Source organism: Grus americana, chromosome 20 (genome assembly GCF_028858705.1).
Source record: "Grus americana isolate bGruAme1 chromosome 20, bGruAme1.mat, whole genome shotgun sequence".
Lineage (NCBI taxonomy): Eukaryota > Metazoa > Chordata > Aves > Gruiformes > Gruidae > Grus > Grus americana.
The window spans coordinates 6,569,933-6,595,905 of record NC_072871.1 but is presented as its reverse complement, the minus strand read 5'-3'; the positions used below and the strand labels follow the sequence as shown (position 1 = coordinate 6,595,905).

Here is a 25,973-nt window from a genome sequence, read left to right as displayed (position 1 = left end):
GAGGGCCTAATTTATTCATAGACCAACACGTCATTTGGGGGAATCTACTTGCTCTTAGTCAACTTGAGTGTGTTTTGTAAAATCCCCAGAATTTGAGGAAACTGATATGGAAGCCACTACAGGCAGCACCCCTAAAATGAAACTCCTCAGGTTTAGTTTGCAGACAAACGTGTGTGTGTTGTTTTACCGCCCGTTGTGCTGTTGTACAGGGTCAGCTCATAGAACTGTGTCCAGGAGCCACGTACTCTTCGTGTTGGGGGTTGCCTAGGTCGTCCCCACTCAGGACGAAGTAATTTTTGAGTTGGGTTACATGTTGCATTCATAACTCTGTCCCTTTCTCTCCATTCAAGATACCACCGTTTATTTTTAACAGCACAAAGTCCATCAGTCCTACAGTTAGTACTGTAGCTGTTGTATTATGGTGCTTAATACCTGCAAGCATCAACCAGCAAAAGGTTTTGGTTTTTAATCTAATGAAGCGGCTCAGGAGCCTGCAGCGAGAAGCAGGCGATACCAACACTGAGGCCACTCAGCTACAGCGTTAGCGGTGTCGGAAGGGTCATAATCAATTAAATTACCATCCTCGTTGCTGCTACTGTGGTCGCTTAACTGTTTCGATGCGTGAGCCTCCGATAGCAGAATGTGATCGATGTGGTTGGCACCCGTGGCTCTGTACAGAGAGTTGGGCAAAGGCTTTGTTGCATCTATCTGTCGGGGGATCTAAACAGTTAAGCAGTTAACAGGTGTGCAAAAATATCTTTAAAATATTTTTAGCTGCAGTATTTTTATTCTCGTGTCCAATGCACTGTTGAATCAGCAGCTAAGAAGAATTCATTGTCACCTATTGTTGTGCCATCTATGTAAAAAATTAGATAAAAGTTTGCTTTTATATATTTAATCTAGGTGGACAGTATATTATTGTCAGCCTCTGTGGAACATTGGAACAATTGCAATGTCTGTGTTGCTAACTAGCGCTTTCGAAGGAGCATTAGCTTTAGCTGACTGATTTTCTTCAAAAGTTCTATTACAAGCCCACGTATGGAGTTTTTATAAACTTGGCAACTAGTTCCCGGATCTTAAAACGTACTGCAAGAAAAAAATAGCCGACAGTCATGTATCGTAGCCTACACATTGCTGTTCCGCTGCCTTTATTCAGGGTAACAAATGAGTCATTTTTGTAGAATTTACCTTTTGCAAAATTTGAAGGCCTAAATATGTGACTGGTTTATAAAAACTCTGCTTGAATTTACTAACCTTGCCCAGAAGCGTGGACTGTACATCCTACAAAATCTCATTATCCCCAGCAAAAGTCTCTAATGCCCTTTCTTAACACCTGTAAATAGAGAAGAAACATATTTACTGATACTGAAAGTTGTGTTTAATGCTGAGTATTTTTCAGAAGTTCATTTAGTTTGATGCATATTGTTCTTTGGTTTTTGTTTTCCTGCCTGAAGTGTCAAAAGACCTAAAAGAAGCCAAATTCTATTTTAACATGATGATGTTGAGCACTTTTTTATTTGTATATGTGTGTGTATGTGTGTTTGAGCACTGATCTCTAGATTTTGGTGGCATCTCAGTGTTGTGATTTCATTGCCAATGTAAAAGGTTCTGGTGTTGCCCATTCATTTCTGGAGACAGAATTCAACCAAATAAAGTGCTTCCATTTGAAAGCGAATATTGACCTTGTAACAATGAAAGGAAAGTCATCGACATATTTAAATAAACATTTAATTCCAGAAATAGTTTCACTGGACCCTTTTGATCATCCAGAGAAGAAGAAAAATGGTTTTGTCACTTCCCTTTCCCGATGAAAACAGCTGTGCCTCTTTACCAGGGCTTCCCTGATGCGCCACGGTCCCATCCCTTGCTCTCCGGTGAGCTTTCTGCTGTAGCACACGCATTTCCAGTTGAGAACAGGAATTTAGCTGTGACTTGCTGTTTCAGCCAGCTATGAACGTTACAGCCCGAAGCTCCCCTGAGCCGCGCTTGCTCCTCGCTCTGCTCGGTGGCTCTGGGATGGATTTGGGCTTCCCCTCCAGCTGTACAATTGACAACAGTAAGCAGAAACAGCCTGTTCAGTGCAGTGAAGAATTGATGAAACATTCTTACTCGTGGTGCTTGGGTTTTGGGTTGATTTTTTTATTTCATATTCTTTCATACTGGAGTTTTCAGGTATTTGAAGTATTAAGGTGGCTCTGGCTGTACCTTGAGCAACCGTCCCACATAGCTATTCCCACCATGTCACTCTGAGGCACAATTTTATCCAACTTCCATCTTTCCAGCTGGCACTGGAGAGAGAATGAAGTGGTTGGGGTTTGGCTTTTTATTTGGTCATTTGAGGAGAAAGAAAAATGTGCTGTTCTGATGGGAGTTGTCGCTGTATTTGGGGCAGACAGGTGGCTCTTGATTCCCCCCCCCCCACTTTGGTAGGAGGCCATGAGAACTGGGAGCTTGGGGAAATACTTCCTGTTACCAGGGTTGTACTTTGTAAGGCCCACAGCAAATGCTCTGGTTTAACTGGAAGTCTTGGCAGATGTTTTTGATACTGTTTATACTTTAAAATTAAACCCATTGCAAGCTTTGCAAATAACACATCGGTGCATGCGTGAACATGCAGACGTATGAAATCCAGTGATGTTTCCTTCACTGAATAATTGGGAAAGCAGATGCATTTCTGTCAGGCTGGGTGAGGATATTTACAATTCCCTTTTAATACGGAGGGTTGGTGAACAGTGTGTGGCCCGTCTGGAATCCATGAGGGTTTGGACTTGTATGGCTCCTGTGGGTGATACCTGACTGATCACCTGAAGCACCTACAGAGGGATTTTTTTTTTTTTCTAAGGTCAGATTGCTTTTTTTTTTTAAACAATTTCAGTTGTTCTTTGCCAACACTAATTAACATCCCTGTCAATGCAAGACAAATCAATACTGTTATGAAACAGTCTGCTAGTCTTTGCATTTTTGGGAAATAATGAATCTGAGGGGGTGTCTGTCTGGCTCCAACTTTGATTTCTCTCACACAGTATTAGCATTGCTAACTATAAGTAGAAACAGCACAACCAAGTGAGTGAGTGAAGGCTTTAAAGCACAGCCAAGCTGAGCAGTAACCGGGAAGAAAATAAAACGAGTTTTCCATGCGCAGGCTGTGGCACCGAGCGTGTCACCAGTGTGCGGGACGCTGTGTGCTTTGGCTGGGAGGAGGGAGCAGATCATTAAGTTGTGAGGTTTGCTCCTCCAGCCCAGTGCATGGACAGCTCTTTCATCTCATCTCTCTTGCAGTCAGCAAGGGACCTGGTAAGGGGAAAATGAAGTGATTTGCAAAAGGAACTGATAATTCAGTGATAAACTTTAGCTGGCACTGGCAGCGGGTCCCCAGGCTGCAGCTGAGGCGCAGGAATACTGGAGCTGCCCACTGCGGGAGTCGGAGAAAAGCAAGGCTGCGGTCAGACTGCAAATGGAACAGAGATGCAGAACTGAGCTGTGAGTGTTTTAAGGGACAGAGCGTAACAGAAAGTACAATTATGGTTTTGCCAGAGCGGTGCCAGAGCTGTTTGTCCAGACACTGAATAATCCCCTCCCGAGGGGAGGGCGTTCGTTAACATCTCCTGAAATGTTTTGAGCTGTTCCGCAGTTGCTGAGGTGACGTGTTTGTTTGCAAGACGCAAGTTTTAACGCTCAATTTCAAGTTGCTAAAGAACAAACTGCTCGTTCTTACTAACCCAACCCCAGCTCTGTTTCTTCAGCGATTTCAGGCTTTAGCCGACACGCTGTCATTTACTGCCCTGGCAGAGAACTGTTCTTGTCCTTGGGCAGGACCCCTATCACCTACCTGGCTCAGCAGCTCCCGGGGGGACGATGTGCTGGCAAGAGCGTTGTGTTTCCTGGGGCCCTGGCAGCAAAGCTGCTCTCACGTAAGCGTTACCAGGGAAGTGGGTTATATCGGTAATGAAATCTTTATCTGCAAAACGGACTGACAGAAGACTGCACAGGGTTCCCTTCTGGAAACCTGGAACAGCTCGATGAAACTTCAACTGCTTCCCTTGCAAGTTAATTTCGTAGCAGTGCTGGCCATGAATAGCGCGTGCTTCCAGACACCACGGGGGCTTTCGGAGACAAACTCGGCTGAAATCAGGTAAATGAAACAAAGTCTTTTTGTAAGCTCCCCTGAACGAGTGCAGTATGGCCTAGTGGGCTTGGGCTACAGGGGCTCCCTGCTGCTCAGAAGAACGTTACTGTTCAGCCTCTTGTCAGCAGGAAGTTTGGAATTTTTTTTACTTTTTACATTTTTATTTTTTTTTTTTTCCTCCATGAACACCATCAGCTCCCTGGAAGCTGTCAGAGCCTCTGGCCACGCACGGCAGGCACCAGTCATGCAACTTGTTGAGTGCACATGTATTTATTGTAACACATTTTCAGCACAAAGTCTAACACGTAAGCACAGGAGTGTTGTTACAATCTGTACAGCACAGACAACACAGACATGCAGCCCTACAGGCTCTGCAGCAGATTCGAAGGCGGCTGCAGTGGCTAACGACACAGCGTAAAACAATGAGAAATCCCAACAGTGGCTCATTCTCTGACCTCCCCTCAGGCCTGGCTGGGTATATACAAGCATCCAATAAACAGGATCATAAAATTAACATGCTGAACCATTTACAGACTTTTTTTTTAAAGAAGTTGTTGCTGTTTGCAGCAAACATTTGGTCTACAAAAAAAAAATCTGAAGGCCACAATTTTCTTTCCAAATTTTCCTCTCCTCCCTTCTTCCCCACCTTCTATCTCAAGTCCAAGAGCAGCCTTTGCCCTCCACCCCCCCTTGCTCTTCTGTGAGGTGCGCAGGAAGTCCCAGCCCCAGGCTGAGCCTGGTGCCACCACGGCCAGGCTTGATGCTGTGGAACCGTTCAGGTTCCAGCACCACAAACACGCGGTTTGGTTCCTCAGCCCACAAGCAGTCACCTCTGCCTTGCTCTGCTCCTGTTAAATTGCACTCAAAGATTTCCCTTTTGCCTTTCTGGCTTATGAGCTGAACAAAGAGCTTGTACGAACAGCCCTGCTAAGAAAAGTAGTGTTCAGCCACCTTTGTCTTCTCGCCTCTCTCCACTGCCTGCTATCAGATGCTCCTTGGCTCGTTAGTGGCAGTAGACTGGGGAGCAAGTTATTTCTATTCATTAAATGAGCCACTGTATACACAAACAGTATCTGTGCTGGAAAGCTGGAATGACCTCAGCACACGGGTGGGGGTTGGTTTGCAGAAAGCAGCTCACTCCTAAAAAGCTGCTTTGACAGCCCAGGGCCCGCTGGGCCAGGCCCCTTCCCCAGCACCCGTCCAAGGGTGCCCAAGGGCTCTGTGCCAACAAACGGGCTTCTCCTCATCCTTCACCCACCCTTCACTTCTCCTGACGGCTGTGGGGACAGATCAGGGCTAACAGCAGGGGCAGTCTGAGCATGAGGCTACAAACCGCAAGTCCCAAAGCCTGCACCTGGCGAAGCCTGCCCCTCCACAGCTCTGAGGTGAAGCCGCTCGTGACCCAGCCCTGTGAGCTAAGCACCTGCAAGGCTGCAGCCCATCGCTTCAAAGCTGCCAGGAGCTTTAGAGAGGGTACAGTGGGAAGGAGGACTCATCTTCCAGCTTTGTTCTCTGAAAAGGTGCTGAACGCATGAAATCAGATACAAGGTGGGGAAAAAAAAAACACAACACAAACCTGCAGGACCCTGAAGGTGTGGCTTTAGGGGCTAGGGGAGAAAGAAATGGCCTCTTTCAGCATTTCTTAGTTGATTGCAACTGAATTTGCAAGAATTAAAGAGCAAAACTAGGAAGTTGTGACAGTTGTGCACCACCAGCACCAAACTACCAGGAGACCTTGTGGCTTTAGTCAACTTCAAAGAACAGGTTTCTCTAGTTGCAACACTGCCTGCTGGAAACATAAATAACGTTTCTTATCTTTATACATTTGAGTTAAAAAGTGCCAAAAGCAAAACCTGCAAAGGAGCAGAGACTTGGTTCACTGGGGGCAAGCTGGGAGTGCCGGTTTCTTGTGAGCAAACAAAAGGGTGAGGGCTCTGGTCAAAACAAGGGCCCAGTGAGGTCTGGCTGCAGTCTCCTAGCACGGCTTTATCCAGAGATGAATTACAGAGAAGCTGCTTTTCTCCCAGTCATGCCAGTACCACCCCAATGTTCAAAGCCACATGAAAGGACAGTGGAGGAAACCTGCCTTCCCCAGAAGTGGTGGTGGGAGCCGCACACACCTTCGAGTACCAGACAGGGGAAGAGGTTTGAGTCCTCAGGATTCCCCAGCCTTCCATCCCCGCACGGACGTATCTGTGCCATACCTTCCCTGCCCCGTCCCGCACAGATCACACAGCCCGCGTCTCTGCTTCAATCTTCTGCTCCCCATGTAGGTTTTCCAGTTCTTGGACCTGGGCCACGTTCTGTCTGATAGCGATCTCTGGGCCCCCTCCATACAGTGTGCTTAAATAAATCCAGGTCTCCTCAGAAATCTGCCCGTAGTCAGCACCTGAAAGGGACAGCAGCAGTGATCAGACATGCAGCCAGCAGGCTCTTGGTCTGTCGGAGGGACAGGCTGGTGCCCCACAATGTCCTCTCCAACCACCTTCCAGCACAGGCCCACCCCCAGGAAAAGCGAGACACGAGTGGTTCCTGCAGCTGCACGGTCCAGACCCACCGAGCTCCGCCCTGCACCGCTGCAGCTGCAGCGTCCCCACCAGCCCTGCACAGGGCGACCTGCTGCTGGAAGTGTCACCAACCACAGTGGGGTCCTGCTGCAGTCACTTCTTCCTTTCCCCAAGAGGAACTGAGCAGCAACAGCCCACGACACCAAGGTCTGCCTGACCACCCACCCCCCGCATCGCATGCGCAGCAGGGAACGAGCTCTGCCAGCCCAAGGGCTTACAAAGAGGCGCTCGGACACAGCGATGCCTGGCAGCTGGGGCTGCGCTGCCTGGGAGAGACTGAAAACACTCCTCCGAGCTGTCCTAGGAGGGATGACTTAAGGTGGTCAAAGCACAAAGCAGGAAAAACAGAGAACTTTGCCGTAAAGGTTACAGAGGAGGAGGAATGCAGAAAGGGCTGCTTGAATGCAGAAAGGGCTACTTGGAGAGACAGACAAGATACAGATGCAATCTTGATGGGCTTGGCAGGAGAGCCCAGAGAAGACAGCACAAGCAGTGTTACTTCCCAAGCTAGACTGCAGCAGATGCAAAGTAAAGACCAAGACAAGCAACACACGACCAAAGCTACAACGCTGGGCAAAGGCAACAGCAGGAGGTGGGGGCTGCGGGCTTCGCTGTAACGAGTTACAAAAGCAAGTTGGTCGTGCAGGAGCTGCCGGATGGCTCGCTCAGGGCAGTCAACACAGGGGTGTGCAGAGAACTGTCAGCCCCTGCAACACCCATCTTGCTCTGTGACCACTTGACTACGGACAGCTAGATCCAGTGGAACGTTCTCCTTCACCTTTGAGGAACGCTCCAAGACAGCAAGCACAAGCCTTACCCTGCTTAACTTGCACGTGGCCACCTGCTTTAGTGAGTGCAATCTTGCTGTTGTCAATTGGTCCAGGAGGCTCTGTAAGGAGAACAAACACGTCAAAAGCCATTCTGCTTTCCATGTTGCCACCAGATTCAGCTTATTTCCTGAGCTAGTTCTCTTCTTATTTCTGCCCTGCCCTTGTGGACCTGTGGGTGGTCTCGCTGGTGTCTGAACTCCGTTCAGGCTCAAGCTGTGCCAGCCAGGCGCAATTCCGAATGACCTAGCAAATAGACTTGTTTCCATTCCACCTCTCACCCCTGACAGACTCCAGAGGTCTCTGGCTTCTTACCGTTATCCTTCCCCTTGACAAAGGCTTCCCACTCACGGAACCACTGCATGCTGATACAGTAGATGACACTTGGAGACTCCTCTGCCTGGAAAGCCTTGTTCAGCTGTGGGAGCAGAGGAGGACAGAGACATGCAGGAAGGAGTTAGTCACTTCTGAGATCTGGAGGAGCCCCTTCTGTTAACTGTAAGGCAGCCTTCAGAAGAACCCCTTGTAATTCCACCACCTCCCTCACAACCTGTTCCTGCTCGCTAGAGCACTCACTAGAGCAGGCAAGAGACTAGGATGGTTTCAAACTTCGTGTCTGCATGCAGCCACACACAGCATTATCATGTAGGTCATGTTCTGGAAAACAGGGGCAAGAGTTTTCCACGAACTGTCTGCGACAGGTCTCCGTTTCCTACCTCTCCCCTTTGCCGTTGTTTCCAGATGCTTCCCATACAAACCTTGATGAAGGTGTCGATTTCAATTCTCCTGCGTTTGGCAAGTGCTTCAATCTCCACTTGGCAGATGGAGCAGACGTATAGATGGTTCACAGCAGGGCCACCCCCAAACCTGAGCATGGGGAGAGAGGGAGGGGAATGGAGAACTGCAGGAGAATGGAAGTGCTTCCCAGCCCTGAATCCTACAGAGATGGATTCTTACGCTACTCCAGACACTGGTGAAGGAGGTGCAGCCGCAGCTGCTTTCTGAATGGAGAGCACTGCCATTACTCAACGCAGTGAGGGTCACAATATTGCTCTGGGACAATGGATTGATATAGCTCGTTTTGGTTTAGATGAGGAGGATACAAGTCTTTGGCAGTCCACACCAAGTACTGCACGCCTTCAAGGTGTCCTGGGAAAGGATTGTGTCTTGGTCACTGCCCAAGGTGTGAAACAAAAACCATAACTCACTGGGAGGAAGAATGAAGTGGCCATATTCACCTGTTGTAGAGATATTCCCACACGTTCTGGGGCAGAATCACAACCAGGTCATCGATGTAGTGGTATTTGTTGGGAGGAATCCCTGTGGAGGAAAGGCAAGAGGGAGAGTTAACCAGGGAACTCCTTACTGCTGGGTAAAGACACAAATAAAAAAAGGCAGATCTTCCTTGCTGAAAACTACTTGATTCCAGAGTCTGCTTCCTCTGCTAATGGAAGACAGTCAAGAGTCCATTAATTGTGGAGGTTTCTCAATTCACGGCCTCAATTTCTAATCAAATGCTTTATTTCCAATTGGAGTTTTATAAACATGAGGGCTCCCCAGCATGACAAATGAAGCAGCAGAACAGTAAAACATGGTATCAGCTCTTTTCAGCAGTGCATGCTCCATTCTCCAAACAAACACTGAATGCCAACCTTGCCGATAGGGTAACGCAGATAAATGCTGCCTTATCTGCTTTCTACAGGTTTGTTTTTAAAAAACAAACTGGAGAACTGAAAACTGTTGTTTCCCAGCACTACACATCCCTCCGGGCCTCTGATCAGCAGGACAATGTGGTAATTGTCTCATCTCTCCCCGAGCGGGCTGGAGTTTCTGCCAAAGCAGCGGATCCTAATGCAGCGCAGACTGTATCAGGATTACAGCTGGAGCTTTTTTTCTGAAGCACAGAGGTACAGCTGAGAACGGCAGGTCCCGCAGCACTGCCTTACCTCCGTGAGAGCACAGAAAGGTGTGATTGGTGATGGGACCAGGCTCAGCAAAGGTGTTGAATTTATTGAGCCACTCTCTAGAGATGTAGAACTGGAGTAAACTGTGCTCCTTCATGCTGGCAAGGGACACCACTTTCTGACGCTCTCGCACAGCTTCTTCGCTGCTTTTCCTTAAGCAGGGAAAGGAAGAGAAAATAAGCGATTCCTGAAAACTTAGTTTTCCAAATGCATTTCTAGGTATTCTGCAACCAGACTGCTGCATCCAGGGCAGAGCTCACCTGTAGAACAAGACATAGGCTTCTGCATTCTGTACCACGGTCTCATGGACTTCAGTGACGTACTGGTCATCAAACTCATACCACTGGCCGTTGATCACGTTCTGGCAGTAGGCTATGTAATGCCCACCTGTAACAGAGAAAACATGACACCTCTGGGATTCAGAGTGCAGACACAAGTCAGGCCTGGGATAAAGTCAGCAGCACAAAATGGATTAGATGCTGGCAGAGATGGAGAGCGAGCCAAAAAAAGGCATAATTCCTGTTCAGGCAAGCTGTGCAGGAGCAGAGGAGCCTGGCACTGTCACCCTGATTTGCCTTCCTCGGAAAGGGCCTCTCAACGAGACAGAACATCAGAAAAGGGTCTGAGCCAACCCAGTGCGAGGCTGAAGTAGCTGCAGGGGATTTGTCAGAAGCTGCTGGGTTCACTTCTCAAAGGGCAGAGGCTGAGCAAGCCTAGGAATGGAGGGGACAGGCCTTACGCTGCACTTCACCCGGCAGAGGTGTTGGCTAGTCCTGGAACACACTGCTGCCTTGCTCATACTCGTCTCATTCCTGGTCACCTCTGCCTGCACTCACAGAAGAAGGACTTACTGCCTGCTGTGCCGTGATGACAGATGACTGACAGCAGATCGTAGGTGGTGATCTGGGAGACACACTCCTTGGCTAGGAAAGGTCGCAGATCCAGCCCTTCCAAGGGGAAGGAGACATGACTGTTGATCTTGAAGGAATACATCACCTCATGCCGGAACCGTTTCAAGTGGATGCAAAGAATCTAAAAGAGCAAGGACAGAGAACACCAAAGCGCAGTTTTGCCATGGGTATTCTGATAAAACAGCACATCTCTGTATCTAATCTTTGCAAGAGTTCTTTGCCTGTTAGTCATGAATCCTGCTGGTTCATCAGCTTAGAATGGGGAAGCCTCTTCTGGTCTAGATACAGGACTTTGCCATCAAAGCAAACTGCTATTTCTGTTCTACCTCTAGCATCCTCACTGGCTGCTAAAAGAAAACTAGGAAACAAGGTGCTTTTACTCACCTCTGGTAGCCGGAGGACTTTGCAGTACTTTACTCCATTCCGCAGTCTGAGGGAGGAAAAGAAACCAGCTGTGAGAAAAAAAGGGGATGCCAAAAAAAAAAAAAAAAAAAAAAAAAGGATGCCGAAGGCAAGGCTGGGTCTTGCTCGCTTTGAAATCCAAGACAAATCCTGAATTCCAGCAGCAACAAATTCAGGCTTTCCAGCATCCTTCCCAAACGAGGCACGGCATGAGTAGTTTGTCATGCCTCTTCTTTCTAATACAATAGCTCCATTACTGCCAAACCACATCCCTGTTCATATCCTCCTTCCTTTCTTTTCCCCCCGAAGCCAGCACTTTTCCTATCCTCGATCAGTGACCTCTCAAGACCAGAACTCTAGTATAAGGCAAGGCAGGTTTTACGTGCCACTCTGCAGAAATGTCCAGGCAGAGGGCATAGCAAAATGTTTGACAGCAGTACAGAGAAATAAAGTTGCAGAAATACAACACGATACAGATAAAGCAAACTTACTTTTTACACCGTTCACAGCTGTACATATTGTCCCCTGCAAACAAAGAGAAGAAAGCCATTATGCAGTTGCTCAGAGCACACAACGCTGATACAGCTACATTTCCATCCAGCACAGAGAAACCAAGTTAAGCCACCTCTTGGGGAAGCCAGGGTGAGAAGAGATTTAAACAAACACTTCTCTCAAAAAGTGCAGGCTAGAAGAGAATGCAGTCAACTAGCAGAAAAGTATGCAATCGCCTGCCAGCAGAAGTGAATACAGCAAAATGTTTGAGTCCTCTAGAGCTTAAGGACTCGATGGAGAAAGTGAAGAAACTCAGAAAGCTAAGGAGCCACAGCACTCACAGCCAACAGCTATGTCTGCTCCTCGCTGAGGACACACTCACCCGGATTTCCTACCCCGAGCAGGTGGAAAAACTAATTCCCTTCTGCTCAGAGATGCTGAACTGCCAACTTTTGGTACTGCTAGTCTCTAAGTGAAATACTGAGGCAGGATTTCCACCAGGAGATTTAATCTGCCTCCATAATGCATGTGGAATACTCCTCCATGCGGTTTTCCTTGTTTTGTGCTGTCAGAACCCACTGAAGAAAACTCACCCTTCAACTCATCCGCTGCAAAAAAGGCAGCAAGACAATCCTCCAGCGTCACAACGGGACCCCAAAACCAGCTAGGGATACAGGACACCACAAATCTGCACAAGAGAGGGGATCAAGAGAAAAAGTTATGCGTGAAACAGCTGGACGCTTTGGCTTACAAAATCCCAAATGGATGATGGGTTTCCTTCCAGCTGTAGGTCCTAAGCTCATCACACATCCCAGAGGAGCAGGGAAAGTATGATTTCTCTCAGCTGATGTTCCTACTGTGATTGCTCAAACTGGAAATGATTTGGAAAACTACACCAGGAACTAATTTGCTCTGGAGGGCAAGACTGAGCTAGAGGCAGAAGTAAGTGAGGGATTATCAGCTGCACAAGAGATCTCGAGGTGTATGACAGAACTAGAGGTTTACATGAAAAGGCTCAAAGACCTGTGAGGTACCACATACTGTCGTCCAAGGAATGGTTACAACTGACGTGCTGTAAACACCACTGGTGGGGATAGCTGCCTTCCAGCACTGCAGGGCAAACCCCAGAAGAAAGAGGTCCTGCCCGGGGAACACACCTCCGGATGTACTCCATGATGAAAGCAATCCAGCCTTGTGAGGCATAGTTGTCCCCACATGCCCCTGTCTTAGCTGGCACGTTTTGGTAGATGGCAGAGTGCAGCTTGGCCAAGTCCTCCTTTCCTGGGATTGGGAGTGACAGGTCCTGGAATGTCTCCACTGTTGTAGAAACCTGGAAATATCCAAGAGGAAGAGGTCTGGGTTTCCTGTGCATGTAATGGAGCTGGGACTTGACCTTCATCACCTTTTATCACTGCTTGGATTTTGTCTAGGCTAGAAACCTGAGCTGACAGTAAGAGCAACTCGCTCTGGCTAATTATTCTTCGCTGCTGTCAGCAGGATGACTTTTGTCATGGTTTTTGTAGCACTGGAATCAGTTTTCTAATGTGAACGTGATATTGCTAGGCCAACTCAGTAACACAGATAAGCAAACAGACCCCTAGAGAGAACCACGACTTCTTTGCATAGCACCCACTGACTTCTTCACACCTCCACCCCCACGCAGGCCTACTGCATCCCACAGCGCTCGGAAACAGGAGCACAATTTCCTAAGAAAAAAATCTGCGAGCTAGAAGACTCTACTTTGTGACTGACAGCCACCAAACAACTCACTCTGTCGCAGGTGAGGCACTGCACCAGGCTGAGAATGGAGCCATCAAAGATGTCAGAAATCACACTGCGATAACGAAGTTCTTTCTTCTTTTTCCCAGAAGCCTGCATCTGGGCTGAAAAGACAGACAAGGAAGCACCATCATGTAGCAACTCTTTCCCAGTCTTCTGTCTCAGTAGAGTCATGCAGCCGCCCAAGAACACAGGATGAGCGCCGTCCTGCATGTTCAGATGCCACTTCCATGCCAGCAAGACAGTGGAGCCCGTTCTAAACTGACACGAAGAACGCTGCTGCTTCACGTGGTACAAGAAAGGGGGAGGTAGCCAACTGAACCAACACAAACGTTCCAGCTCTCAGCAGGCAGCAATCGTCTTACTGGAATTCCTGTCTCCATCCTCTTATTAGATGTTTAGAAGTCTGGCCCTGCCACAGAGAGTTACTGCTTTTCTGAGGTCTTGCAACATTTTGCTCAAAGCTTTACACTTTACTTGCTCTCCTTCCCTCACCTGCCTGTGTACTTTGTCCTTTTTTTTCCCCTCTGACATTTACCATGTGTTCCTCAGGTGTCTCGCACTCAAGAGGACTCTCCACAGCAGAGACTGGCCAAACACAGAGTTTTGTTTAACAACAAACCCTCTTCCCCACCCACACGTGCATGGACATAAGAGTGCTTTTTATCCGGCCGGAACATCTGTGGCTGTGCTGACCTCAGCCAAGGGGCTGGGACACAGCTGAGGAAAGAATTCCATTATTGAGCAGCTGCGGGGACGGTGGTATAAGCACATGCCATTGTGTTTGCAGGCTATGCAATGCTGAGGGATTTCATTTTGCAATTTGCTTGGATGAAGAGACCAGTCTGATAACAACAGAAGCCAGGCTCCACTCTGAACCCTAACAATGCTCCCAGCACTGGATTGACATCTGCAGCCTTAATTCTATTCCTGTGAGCCTGAGATGTCTAAGAGGCAGGAAGCTCTCTCTTGATAACATCATCTTACAGTTCTTTGGCCCACACGTTATGAAATTCAGGTCTGGCAGACAAATGTTTACACATCTCCACACTCCCCTAAAGGGACAGGCTAAATGTGCCTGGGATTTCATATCCATTTTATTAATAACAACCACAGCATGCAGATGCAAACGTGGAAATTGTTTCAGACTCCAATATAAGAGCAGACTAGAACATCTGTTCTGCCCAGAGCATGACTTTACCTGCAGGTTTACTCTAGTCTTTGCCTAGTACTATTTTAGAAAGCACTGATGTCCAGGGGAATCACCACTTCTTACAACTGTTAATCAGGAATCACGATGGATTGATTCCTTCTCTCTTCTGTAAATGAACCCCTCCTCAAATGCTCCCCACTTTGTCTCCTAGCATACACTCTTTGCACTACCTTTCTTGAGTACGTAGGAAGGTCCAAGCCTGGCAGGACTGGAGCGAGGAGGACTGCTAGAGAGCTTGGAGTGCATTTCGTGATGGACTGGACTGCAGGGGCGTGAGGAGCAGCGCACATAGGCATCATTGTCAGGTTCTGTTTGGGAAAATGGGGGGGGAGAAGAGCACTGGTGAGAGAAGAGCACTGGTGAAAACCCCAGTTATGAAAGGCAACACTACTGCAGTCAGTGTCAACCCAGCTCTGCGTTCCAGCACAAATCTTGCCCAATACACACAGTTCTGTGTCTATTAACTGTCCTCTTGCACAGGTTGGCAGAGGCAGCTTCCTCAGTGCACAGATAAGAGTGCATACAGAGCTACACTGAAGAGCTAATAATTACATATTAAAAAAACCACCCACCCGCCATTTTTTCACACTTATGACTAATTAGGTTTTACAGCTTGCTCCTGTATCCCTAATCCACATAAACAGCATTGCTGTCTTCAGTGCCAGTTGGCAGAGTAAGATTCTTATTTAAAGAAGTGTTGAAAGATCGGATATGTTCAGTTTGAGGTGACTCCACACCTACGTCTTAACTACTGCTCTTTTAAGACAAAGAAACGCACAAACTGTGCCTCTCTTTTCTCTCCACAAAACCAACAGTCCAAAATTAATGAATAACTTCTTCCACGCCTTTTCCACAGCTAATATTTCCCCAGGCCAGCCTATCAGATAAAGCAATGTACACATATAAAACCTTTTTCTTAAATTAGGAAAAGGCATAAATACAGTGTTTGCAGGTTTGGCAGAGGCAGCTATCACTGCCTTCAGGACACAGTCTTTGCTCAGCTCCATGGCACTTTAGCCCAGCTAAGCACCTCTCTGGCTTCTTACAGAAGCAATTGTACAGAAAGGCAGAACTACTGCCAGAGACAGAGGAAAATCTTGGATGGAAAATCTCTTGAAACCCATAGAAGGAACGGACACATTATGGGTGCACTATAACCCTGTCCCTGTGTAGGATGATAACATGTCTTCTCACAAGTAACACATTTGGAAGAGGTGTATACCTGGTGTCCTACACGGGCTGGCAGGACAGGGAGCTGGCAGCATCTCAGGTGAGGCTCTGCCATCAGCTGGCATCATAGTAGTATCAACATCTGCATCCTCATCCACCTGCTCCGAGTTGCTGCGCCGATGGCCACAGGAGAACTTTCTGTCCTTCATCCTCTCTTTCTCGGAGATCCCTCTCCCTGCTTCATCCTGGATCAGCAACTCTGTCTCTGCCAGGGAGCTGCTGCCCATGCCCCCTGTGGTCCGGCTTTGCCCATCTCCTTCACCCCTGTCACTGCTCGAGTCACAGGAGAGGAACTCATCCTCCGAAGGACTTCGGTCTCCCTCTCGCTTGTCATCTTGATCACCGGTATCCAAATCCCTCGTCTCTGCAACAACTGGTTCCTTCAGTTCTTCATGAAGCTGATCCATCAGGCACCGCAGGAACTCCTGAGTGTCCTGAAAACCAGGGGTAATTCCATGTTAGTGTGCATCCAGAAATGAGGCAGATGAGAGGAGATGGCACCATTCACAGCCTCTCCCAGTGCTGCCCACAAAGGTTAGCCACCTCTGCAACACAAGGAGATCCTACTGAAGCAGAGCGAGTACTGTGGAGCTGTACCAACAAGCCTGTCTGCTACATAAATGGTTTTAGCTCCTAAATTATAAAAGGCCCAATTTTTATCTGAACATCTTCAGCTGAAAGACACTGAAAACCCAGAGAGCAGCCGCAGCATGCAAGCCATGAGCTTATTTATCAGGGTTTTACGACTGATAAGAGGTGAGAGACAAGGAGAAACTTAATGAAGACAGCAGGCCGTAGAGAATAGACTCTTATCCAGAAAATAAATTTCATGAACATATACTTCTGCTGATAGCAATCCCTCTTAAATAGGGCAGATTAAAATCTTTAATAAATAGGGAATGGAACCAAAAACCCAAGACTATACGGTCAAGGTGCAAGCGCCTACATTTATAATACATGGTAAAAGAGCTGATACATTGGCTTCAAAGGATCTGCTGGAAAGCGACTCAGTACTTTGACAACTCCAGAAAGTTAATTATGATGTTTCTGTTATTTTAGAGAAGTTTGGCTTTTAGCCTGCCCTGTCTTCCTTTCAACTTTATCTCTTTACAGCTGAGAGTTTTCCAATCCAACGTACTTCACATCAAAGATAAATATAGAAGTTCTTTCATTAATCATTATTTTTATCCTCTGTTTTGACTTCCTGTCAGTATCACAGTTTAGATGTACTGTCGCTTCTTTTGCAAATTTTCTAATCAAACATAGTTTGATGTTTACATTTTATTCTAAAGACTAAACACAGGAGATACGCTGATAAAAACTTCAAAGAAAAAAAAGGATACTATCTTTAAATAAGATTTAGTTTGCTGTAATTCCCCAGAAAAAGAATATAGTACATTCATATCTTTAGCTTTTTAGTACAGATTTATGCAGGTTTCCCAGCTCTGACGTGAATAAATAATACCTAACTCATATAGCGCATATCAATAGATCTCAAAGCCCTTTATAAAGGAGGTGACCATCATAATTTCAGAGGTGAGAAAGCTGACACAGGAAAATGCATTGATTTGGTACCAGCAAGCCAGAGGCAGGGCCTGGAAGAGAACGTGGGTCTCCTCAATCCCACATGAGTGCTCTATCAGATCACTAATACTGACACAAAACGGGCGTGACCCCTGAGCACAAGCTCTTCCTCCTGAGCACAAGCACCACCGCTGCAGGAAGAAAAATCCCACCATCTTTGGAATAAAGGCATGTTTTTGTTGAGGCCCCACCTGCTGTGCATAGCCTCGGAACATGGGGTTGACGAGTTTAATTCCATGGGATAGGCTGCTTGGAACAACATAACTTGGGCTGTTTAGATACGGGAAAAAGAAAAAAAGAAAAAAAAAATTAGTTTGCTTATCAGGCCTGGAGCCAGTTTGTCTAATAAGCCATAGAACAGGGTGTGGTAACTAGTTAAAGAGGACAAAAGATAATTATGCACCTGCAAAGCCTGGGCATATATTTCTCTATTAGCTGGATGACATCGAAATTAAGAGACAGAAAACATCTCAGTCATTTCAGTCTAGCCTTCCAGAGAGAATCTTCCCTAGAGAACATGTAACTTAAAGCTCTGTCCACACTTTGATTCTTTCCAGAGCAGGGTTTTGCAATTAGTTACTTGGTTTGATTTTGCAACACCACGTCTGTCTCAAAATCTGGGTGGGCTGGCCACCCAGTAAATGAGGTAAATGAAAACCAATATTAAACTGATGTTATATTGCTTCAAAGTCTACAGCCTTCTCTTCCAGAAAGACAGAGTTCGCTTTTGCTCTGTATCTTACTTATCCCTTGTTAAACCACTAACATAAAACAAACATTCAATGCCATTTAAATCCCTAGTTTGATTTTTTTCAATTGATCACACAGAGCAGAAATCTTCAGATTTAAGTGGAGCTGCAGTATTTTACACTGTACTTTTAACTGGTCTAGAATTTGAACCAATAGTAAACATCTCCCAAACCATCACCTGCATTTTCCACTCTCTCTGGTAAAAATCTCTGCATCACTTTTTCCATCCTAATCATCAATCCCGCTACTAATCAAGAACAGTGTAATTAGCACTCGTCAGTCCATGCAAAATACTCAGAAATGGCCAAGAGTACTCCTTATTCCATCATGTTTGATTCGTTGCCAACAGGGAGGCTATATAAAAAAAAAAAATATCTTCCTTTTTAAAGTTATAATATTAAGAATGTATTCTTTTGATCACTGGATCAGTATGCCCATTTTATTACCAGTAGCAGAATATGGGATCTTTTAGATACGGGGAAATCCTCACATATCCATCTAAGGTTTGAACTGACTGCCTTAGGAGATGTGCTTATCCCTGAAGATCAAACTTCCTCTTTGCTGATGCCAGACTTCAGAACCAAAATAACTATGAAACCTCGCCAGATTAGATTAGGGAGTGACTACTCACCGTTTCTTATGCCAAACCTCAGACACCAGCTTCTGGTAACTTTTGCATAGTGCTGGTTTCTTATCTGTACGGACCAGTCCACCACATTCCAGAAAGAACTGTGTGAGAGGTGGGCTACAAGAGAAAAAAAGAGAAGAATTCAGTGCATAGAAATTTCTCCTTTGCTTCTATTTAAGGGTTTATCAAAACTTAAATGCGTGCCTTTTTGAAAGCATGCTTAAGATACGGTTTTTAAATTGAGGGAAGAAGTAATTCCAGATGCAGACTTGACTCCTAACTTGAAACAAATGAAAAAGGCTGATCTGAATCTGTTCCCAGTATAGAGAAGAGATCCTGGAATTACTTCTCAGCAGGATGGCTAGAGAATATTTTAGGATATGGGTTGTTAGAAAGATATCACTGGGGAGAATAAAGAGATGTGACATGCCTTCCCATGCAATAAATACATTTCTGTCACAATAGAAATGATGGAGTTTTACTTCCAGCACTCATCTAAACATGAGTCTTGTATGTAGCCACAAGCTGGCTGTTCCTTCAGTTTCTGTGTAAAACTTCTGCTGCCCTGGGCAAACACACCATTTTTTCGGCACCTATCCTGGCTGATTTCTCTTTGCAAGGCTCATGAAGGTCTCGGATCAGAGGAACCACTTTTGATACTGAGGGAAGTCTAGTAAAGACTCTACTAAAGGCCCTAATGCCTACCAGTTAGAGAGAGCCTGAAGTGCTGCATTCATGTAGCAGGAGTTCCCAAGATTTTTCATTCCAGTAAGGCCTAAAGCACAAACAAGAGAGGCATGAAACACTTTCCAGAAGTGCTGCTTTCTACATTCCTCTCCAAAGGAGAGGGAATTCAGCCCTTTCTAGGCAGGCTCCACACTCTGCTCCTTGGAACCTCTCACTGCAGGTCCTACAGATTGCAGAGTTACCCTCACAGCCCTTTCATCAACTCGATGCAGTTACCTCTTGGTTTCAAATCATCATCCTCTGATTCAGATTCGCCTTCATCAGCCACTGCAATTGGAACAGCTTTCAAAGGGTGAGCAGGCAATGGAGAATCCTAGATTAAAGACAGAGAAATAAGCATCAGTGAGAGGCCTGCTTTAAAAGATGAGTTGAGATATATTGTCTGACACAGAAATTGAGCCAGCCTTTAAAAAAAGCACGCTGGAGAGAGAAGAACCAGTTGCGCTGTTCTCACTAATGCAAGGAGGGAGCGGAAATGGTACCATTACTCCTTCCAGTATACACGAGAAGAGAGACATCAGGAATATGCAGTTGTGTCACAAATACATGTGTTTCTGGTCTGACAGCTAAAATTTCCATGGGCCATGCATTGAAAATCAAGATGTGACAGCTGTTGTGGTTCCTCCCAGAAAGAGATGCCCCATGGAAAAGGCTAGGAAAGGTTAAAAAATGAAGTCAAAATGGATATTCAAGTCATCTGGAAGTCTTCTTGCTGGGAGATCCTATAAGGCAAGGCTATTGGTCCTCTCACTACAGGTAGCCACTCTCAGTGAAAAAGTTCCTATCACAACAAAAGCCTGGACAATAGCAGAAACCGCTTGGCTGATTTTGCAACAGGTAAACAAAAACCATGCCAAGTGTTTAACCCTGCCACGTTGTGACACAGACCCACCGGTTCAGTGAACTTTACTGGCGGTGACTGCGTGTGCGTTGCCAGCCGCTGGTCCAAGAACACTTCCTTTTCACAAGCGTAACACCAGACACGGAAAGTGGTCAGATTCACTGTCAGGTTGTGCTTTTTGGCCTAAAAATTAAAAGGTGAACTAATTAATCTGACAGCTGGCTCAAGCTGAAGCACTGGACTACCAGAATAGGGGAGAGGAGGATTAGGTAACAGGAAAAGTCCTGAAGAGAAAAGCTCACCTGCGCATGAAGTGTGCTGTGGTCAGCAAAGGACTCCCCGCAACCAACATACGGACAACCAATCTAATGAAAGAAAACAGCAAAACTACAATGGGCACATCAAAGTAGACCCTTCACAAAATAGTCTGCAACTCCAGTCCCACCAGCAGCTAAAACTTCAGAATTGATCTCACCAGTTTTCTAACCTGCTTCTTATTCAAGGCCCAGAGTAAGATGGAAAATTGCAATCACTTGATTTGAGAAAGAAAACCTGGAACCAGGTTTGCACCCACGTAAAGGCTCCATTCCAAGCAACTGCTCCAATGGGCGGCTCATCTGTCTCAAAATGTCTGGGCATTCCAGTGTAAAAATAAACCGCCCCTGCCCGCCCACAAGCCCCTTCTCATTCCTTTCTGCCTGGCCGCCCTGAGCAACATCTTCTGAGGTCTCATGCTTGCAGCCTCCCTTCCCATCTGCCAGCAGAGGCAGGACCCAGCCAACAGTCAATGCTGGGCATTTTATTCATTCCTATTGGGACTACCAGGGGGTAACCACCTATGAGGAGTGAACTGTTACAGCTTGGCATACTCTGACAGCATTAGCCTTTAATCTAAGGAATCTCTTCCTTGGAATCCATAAAAAAACAGTGGATAGTTCTACCATGAACCCCCTTCTTTGCTTCCCGCTTTTTTCTTCTTTTTTTTTTTGTACATTTTTTTAAAAATTATATTAAAGAGAAGTCCCACCATATCATGCACACAAACAGCAAGCCATTTTTACCTGAAGACAAGCCCAGAGATTTGGTCCCACAGCTCCACAAGACTGGCAAGTTCCCTGCATATTCATGATAAAAGAAGATTGGTTTGCTTGTTTGGTTTTTAAGTAACCTAGTCCTTCAAGAGTGGGAAACTTCTCTAAAAGACAGGTCTCGCCAACCTGCAGCTCACAGTATTTCATTTCTTAATAGCACACTGCCAATTAAATATACGCTTTGCAGCATTTAGCTAAGTGACACATTTGAACAGGATAAAATGACAGTGAGAAACAGATCAGATGGGGTCGACAAAGGTTTACTTTATGGGACCTGTGCAGGGTACATCAGCATTGGAAGAAGAGTTTCTGCCTCTTCTCTATAGAGATAGGCAGCATTTTCTTCAAAAAGCAAACATGCAAACCCATGCACAATAGCTAAAAGGGAAAGGACTGACAACCAAAACACCCTGTACCTTGGATTTGAGCAGCAGATCATCCCTGGTCACCTCTCCTATGGAATCCAGGTGAGGACAGATGTCTCTCGTATCACCCATTTTCACCAACACTCACCTGGGGGTGTGTTTTCCTAGGACAAGGAAGGAAAACACATGAATGAAGCTAATGATATGTACAATGAGGAATGTGTGTTCAGAAGCCTAGGGAGGTGCTCAGTACACAGGCACAGCTTCAGCAGCACAGCTGCCGACTGGGTTTCAGGGATGGGGATGGATTTGCTGTAGCCTCAAAATAAAAACAGCGGTACAGTGACCCACCGACCACCTTCTTCATCTTAAACTCCTAGGCTGTCTGGATCACATAGCATCTCTGAATGATGCAGAGTCCTACAGAATAAATAAAAACTCCCATTAACTCATACATGCTTTACACACATAACTTAACTGGTCTTGTATACCATGAATGCTTCGTACTCCGTGAACCTGACTAGACTGATAAGCTACGCTTTTGCCCTAGAAACTGGGTGTCCTGTGCTAGCTCAGCAGGTAGGTGGGAAAACAAACATGGTGATCTGAACTGATTTCCTCTTGCAAAACACACTCAGCGTGAAGAGATACAAATCTAATCAGCTTGTTTGCATGAAACTTAGATTAAAAGTGAAAGGGCGCTGCAGCCCAAGACACAAGTATTTAGCCTATGGTGTCTAGGGGCTTCATGCTACCCATACTGTGCTGATCTGAACCTAACAGTTATTATACTTTATCAAACATTAAAAAAATGATTATTGTTGTAAATGAAGCTGGGCAAGAGGGAATTAGACTTAAATGATCTGTAAGAGATAACCAGTCTTCAGTCTATGAGGAATTTACCATTTCATAGATAGATTTTTAACAATGTGAGCCACATAACTCTCAAAGACTGTACAAAATGTAACAACACACTGTTCCACCCAGCTCCTACATCCAAGCACCGCAAGCACAGAGGATTTCATGACTGCCTGCCTAAGATCACAATAAACACTTTCACGGTGGTCCATGGGTATGTAAAAGACTTCAAACATGTCTCAGTAACATGCAGCTATGAAAAAGGAGATTAAAAGAGTTTTCTGTTTCTTAAGCATAGTTTAAGTAACCTTACTTGTGGCTGTTAAAAAAAAAAAAAAAAGACAAGTGATATTAACAACACAGATCAGGATCCAAAATATTACTATTGGCTGGAAAGGAAGCAAATATGAAAAGCCCACATCATTACAAAAAAGAAGTGGAAAATTCTGATGAACTTGAAGTTAATGATTCCAGCAGCATGGTTGCTACTGTCTGTTGTTTTCACATTTTGAGGACATTTGAAAGAATTCCCAATGTTATCTGGTCTGAATCACTGACAGTGGGGAGAAAAGGAAGAAAAAAAAAAAAAGATAAAGAAGCCATATCAGCAACACTTATCTTGGGAGCTGAAAAGCTTGCCTAGCACCTTGCCTTGGCAGAAGACAAACCTCAAGGATAATTTTATAACAATGTTTTTCCAGCACTCTTTGAAACTGAATAAATGGAACTGGAGGAGCACAGCAAAACCAGAGAGGGGAGAGAATCATATTTGCATGCCAGAAAACACAACAGTAGTTGTAACCAGGATCTCAGTAACCTGTGAAGAGATGTTTAACAAACAACTGAGCAATTTCCTGCAGCTTCATGGAGAAGCAAAATAGTATCACGTAACTTACACTGAGTTAAAAGACAAGTTACAAGGCAGCAGTACCTTTGGCTAACGCATAAAACTAGGACACTTCCAGGCTCTGAGTTCCTTCATCAAAACTGACCCCTTTTCCCAAATGCATCAGCTGGTCCAATTTAAAAAAAAAAAAAAAGTATCCATGCCATGTTTGCTAGTTCCCCTTTCTTGATTTCTTATCCCTTTCCCAGAAGATGTTTCCCAGAAAACCTAATGAACAAAATATTGCTTTAAAATTAACTCCAGACCCCTTCATCTGCACCAGCTTAAGCTAACTGGGAACCAGTTTTGGAGCACACTATGTTAAGTACAGTCTTGTGGATAGTTTTAACACATTCCATGGGACCACTCTATTCAAAATTAAAACCATGCCTTTAAACTTTCCTGCACTGGGATGCTGATCTTCCCACTTAGGGCCTCCCTTTTTGAATAAAACAGGGAAAAAACCCTCATTTTCACCTCTCAGCCCTGACTGAATGCATCAGAAAAGGTTCGAGTTGTGCCTGCTCAGAAGGAAGTATTCAATCCCTACCTTCCCACGACTCTGCCCTAAGAGCTTTAGCTGGTACACACAGCACTCAAATGCTGCTCAGGAAACTGGGAATTTAATAAAAACACTGCCAGAAAGCTTAACTGTGCTTGTCAAAACGTACTGTGTATGATGGGAAAAGAAGTTACCTTAAAACAAGTCCTTCAGCCTGTCTTTCCCAAGCACCGCTGCGGAAGAACAGTACACGAACATGTCAGAACAATTCCACGGTAACTGCAACCTACTTTCAGTTGCTTAAACTGCTGCCAAACCCAGTGTCTCTGCTTCTACAGCAACACATTTCTCAGGGTTTATTTTGCTTAAAAGAACTGTGTGGTTTTGTACCAAAGCTGGAGCCAGCTGTCAAGAATTTCATATATATGCAGATTCACAGTCTGTGGAGTAACTGTGTGTAGGAATAAAAGAAATCTTAGCACTGCTCATCCACAAAACAACTACCAGGTTTGCTCGCTCATCTTGCATAACCTCCCAAGATAAAGGAGTATCTGCCACTGTTCTTAGCGACATTTTATACTTGAGGTACTCAAGAAATATTTACTGAACTACCCTACTGACAAGGAAGAACCAGAAACCAGGTGCTTCTGACTCTTAGCTCAACGTTTGCACCGCATCACGTACTGGAAAGCCAGGCACTTTTCGTAGAACAGGTAAAGGAGACCACCAGGTTTTAATAGATTTATTACTAGAGGTCACAACACGATGGCACACCTAGAAATTTAGCTTTTAAGAAAAAAACACTTTGGGAAAATCCCTCCTTTGCCCTGCTACGTCTCTCCTCAAGTGCAGCAGACCACCAAAATGCAAGTCTTCTCCTAACAGACGCTACAGCTGCTAAGCATGAGTGAAGTGGAATATAAATAGCCCTGCACACCGCTGGATCCGGGCAGGACGAACCACCGACCGGCCGCAGGGTCCCGCTCCGAGGGTCGCGGGGGCGCAGAGGCCGCTGTCGCCCCGGGGAAGGCACCAGGCCCTGGGGGCTGCAGGGCCGCCCGGCTGCCCGAGCACCGCGGGAACTCGGGGGGGGCCGGGCCGGAGCCCCACTGCTGCTGCATCATCGCCGGCTCGGCCGCCTATCCCCACAGCACCGCGTCCGAGGCTGGAGTGGCCGTGACGGGCTCCGGCCCGAGGCCCAACCGCCCCCCCGACCCCGCCGCCGCCGCCCCCAGCCCGCGGCCCTGTCTCACCTGCGGGATGCTCGGGGCGCCGCCGCCCCCGCCCCGCCGCGGGGCTGCGCCTCAGACCGGGCCACCGGGTAGGCCGCGCCCTGCGGCCCGGCGCGGGGAAGGGCCGCGGCGCCCCGAGCAGCGCGGGGAGGCGGCGGCGGAGCGGCGGGCGCCGCGCAGGCCGTGGGAGGGGCGGAGGCCGGGCCGCGGCGGGGCGGGGAGAGACGGGGGGGGAGAGGAGGAGGAGGAGGAGGCGGCGGGCGGCGCTGCCCCTGCGGGTCCCGGGGAGGCTGTTCCTGAGGGCTCCCCAAGCAGAGCGCCCGGCCGGAGCCCGCGTTACCGGAGCGGGCAGAGCTCTGCCCTCGGCGGGGCGTCTGCTGCGGCAGGTGCTTCTGGAGGGGCGAACCCCGGTTCCCCGCAGCCGGGGAACCCCAGCAGCACGGCCCGGCGGCGGGGACACGGCGGCTCCTGCCCCGGCCACACGGGGGTTTAGCACCGGCTCGACGTGGTGCAGCCGGGCGCGGAGGAGCCAGGTCCTGCTCGAAAGGACGGGATTTAAAGCACGAGTGTGTGACAAGCGCTTCCGAAGGCACCTTTTCCCTTTGGCATCCCTGACAGACAGGCTGGCGGTGCGGGGGAGGCGCCTGGCCCCACCGCCGCTCTCTGAGGAACTCCAGCACTTAACAACAAGGGCGCTGCTCGGCACGCCTCACGCGTAGTGCCCCGCCGCAGGGATGGCGGAGGAAGGCAGCTCCGAAAATAAACGCCGGGGTGCATTTGGGGGCCGCAGGGGTGGGATTAACGGCAGGGAGAGCCCGGAAGGGTGTGAGCCTAACCGGCGGAGCGAAGGCCGCGCTGCTGGAGCGGCGGGAGGAGACGCCGCTTGCCGGGACGGGCGGGAGCAGGGCCGGCGGCTCCTGCCCGGCCACGGTGCTGGCGGACGGGCGGCACCGCCCGGCTTCGTCGCGGGGTTGTGGC

At 47.2% G+C, this 25,973-nt stretch overlaps 1 protein-coding gene across 6 annotated transcripts; it reads right to left on the bottom strand.

Moving 5' to 3' along the window:
* Nucleotides 1–1,714: 1,714 nt before the first annotated feature.
* Nucleotides 1,715–25,950, bottom strand: USP20 (ubiquitin specific peptidase 20). Of its 6 annotated transcripts, XR_008580038.1 has the most exons (27): nt 25,017–25,155; nt 23,958–23,996; nt 21,569–21,681; nt 21,123–21,176; nt 20,364–20,426; nt 20,113–20,244; nt 19,437–19,533; nt 19,179–19,248; nt 18,477–18,590; nt 17,287–17,365; nt 15,504–15,945; nt 14,452–14,589; nt 13,060–13,172; nt 12,447–12,619; nt 11,883–11,977; nt 11,289–11,322; nt 10,780–10,825; nt 10,336–10,516; nt 9,745–9,871; nt 9,467–9,636; nt 8,759–8,840; nt 8,279–8,387; nt 7,836–7,938; nt 7,511–7,582; nt 6,331–6,515; nt 3,830–4,122; nt 2,295–3,291 (listed from the first exon to the last, which is right to left on the bottom strand). XR_008580038.1 is itself a non-coding variant. In XM_054849052.1 (26 exons), the coding sequence occupies exons 3-25, from the start codon at nt 21,647–21,649 to the stop codon at nt 6,355–6,357; spliced, it is 2,736 nt and encodes a 911-aa protein (XP_054705027.1). In that variant the 5' UTR covers nt 21,650–21,681; nt 23,958–23,996; nt 25,017–25,155; the 3' UTR covers nt 1,715–2,039; nt 6,331–6,354. The 6 variants fall into 6 exon arrangements, 3 of the variants coding, with proteins under 3 accessions (XP_054705027.1, XP_054705026.1, XP_054705028.1); XR_008580037.1 differs by lacking the exons at nt 2,295–3,291; nt 23,958–23,996 and adding an exon at nt 1,715–2,039 and having other exon boundaries at nt 25,017–25,154; XM_054849052.1 differs by lacking the exons at nt 2,295–3,291; nt 3,830–4,122 and adding an exon at nt 1,715–2,039.
* Nucleotides 25,951–25,973: the final 23 nt, after the last annotated feature.

What these genes read in the sequence shown, in the direction of transcription:
- USP20 (XM_054849051.1), bottom strand. Translation starts at nt 21,649, where the DNA reads ATGGGTGATACGAGAGACATCTGTCCTCACCTGGATTCCATAGGAGAG. An exon ending in ATCTGCTGCTCAAATCCAAG is followed by an intron (nt 21,177 to 21,568) that starts GTACAGGGTGTT and finishes ATGAATATGCAG; the next exon opens with GGAACTTGCCAGTCTTGTGG. An exon ending in CTTCAGGCTCTCTCTAACTG is followed by an intron (nt 18,591 to 19,178) that starts GTAGGCATTAGG and finishes TTTCTCTTGTAG; the next exon opens with CCCACCTCTCACACAGTTCT.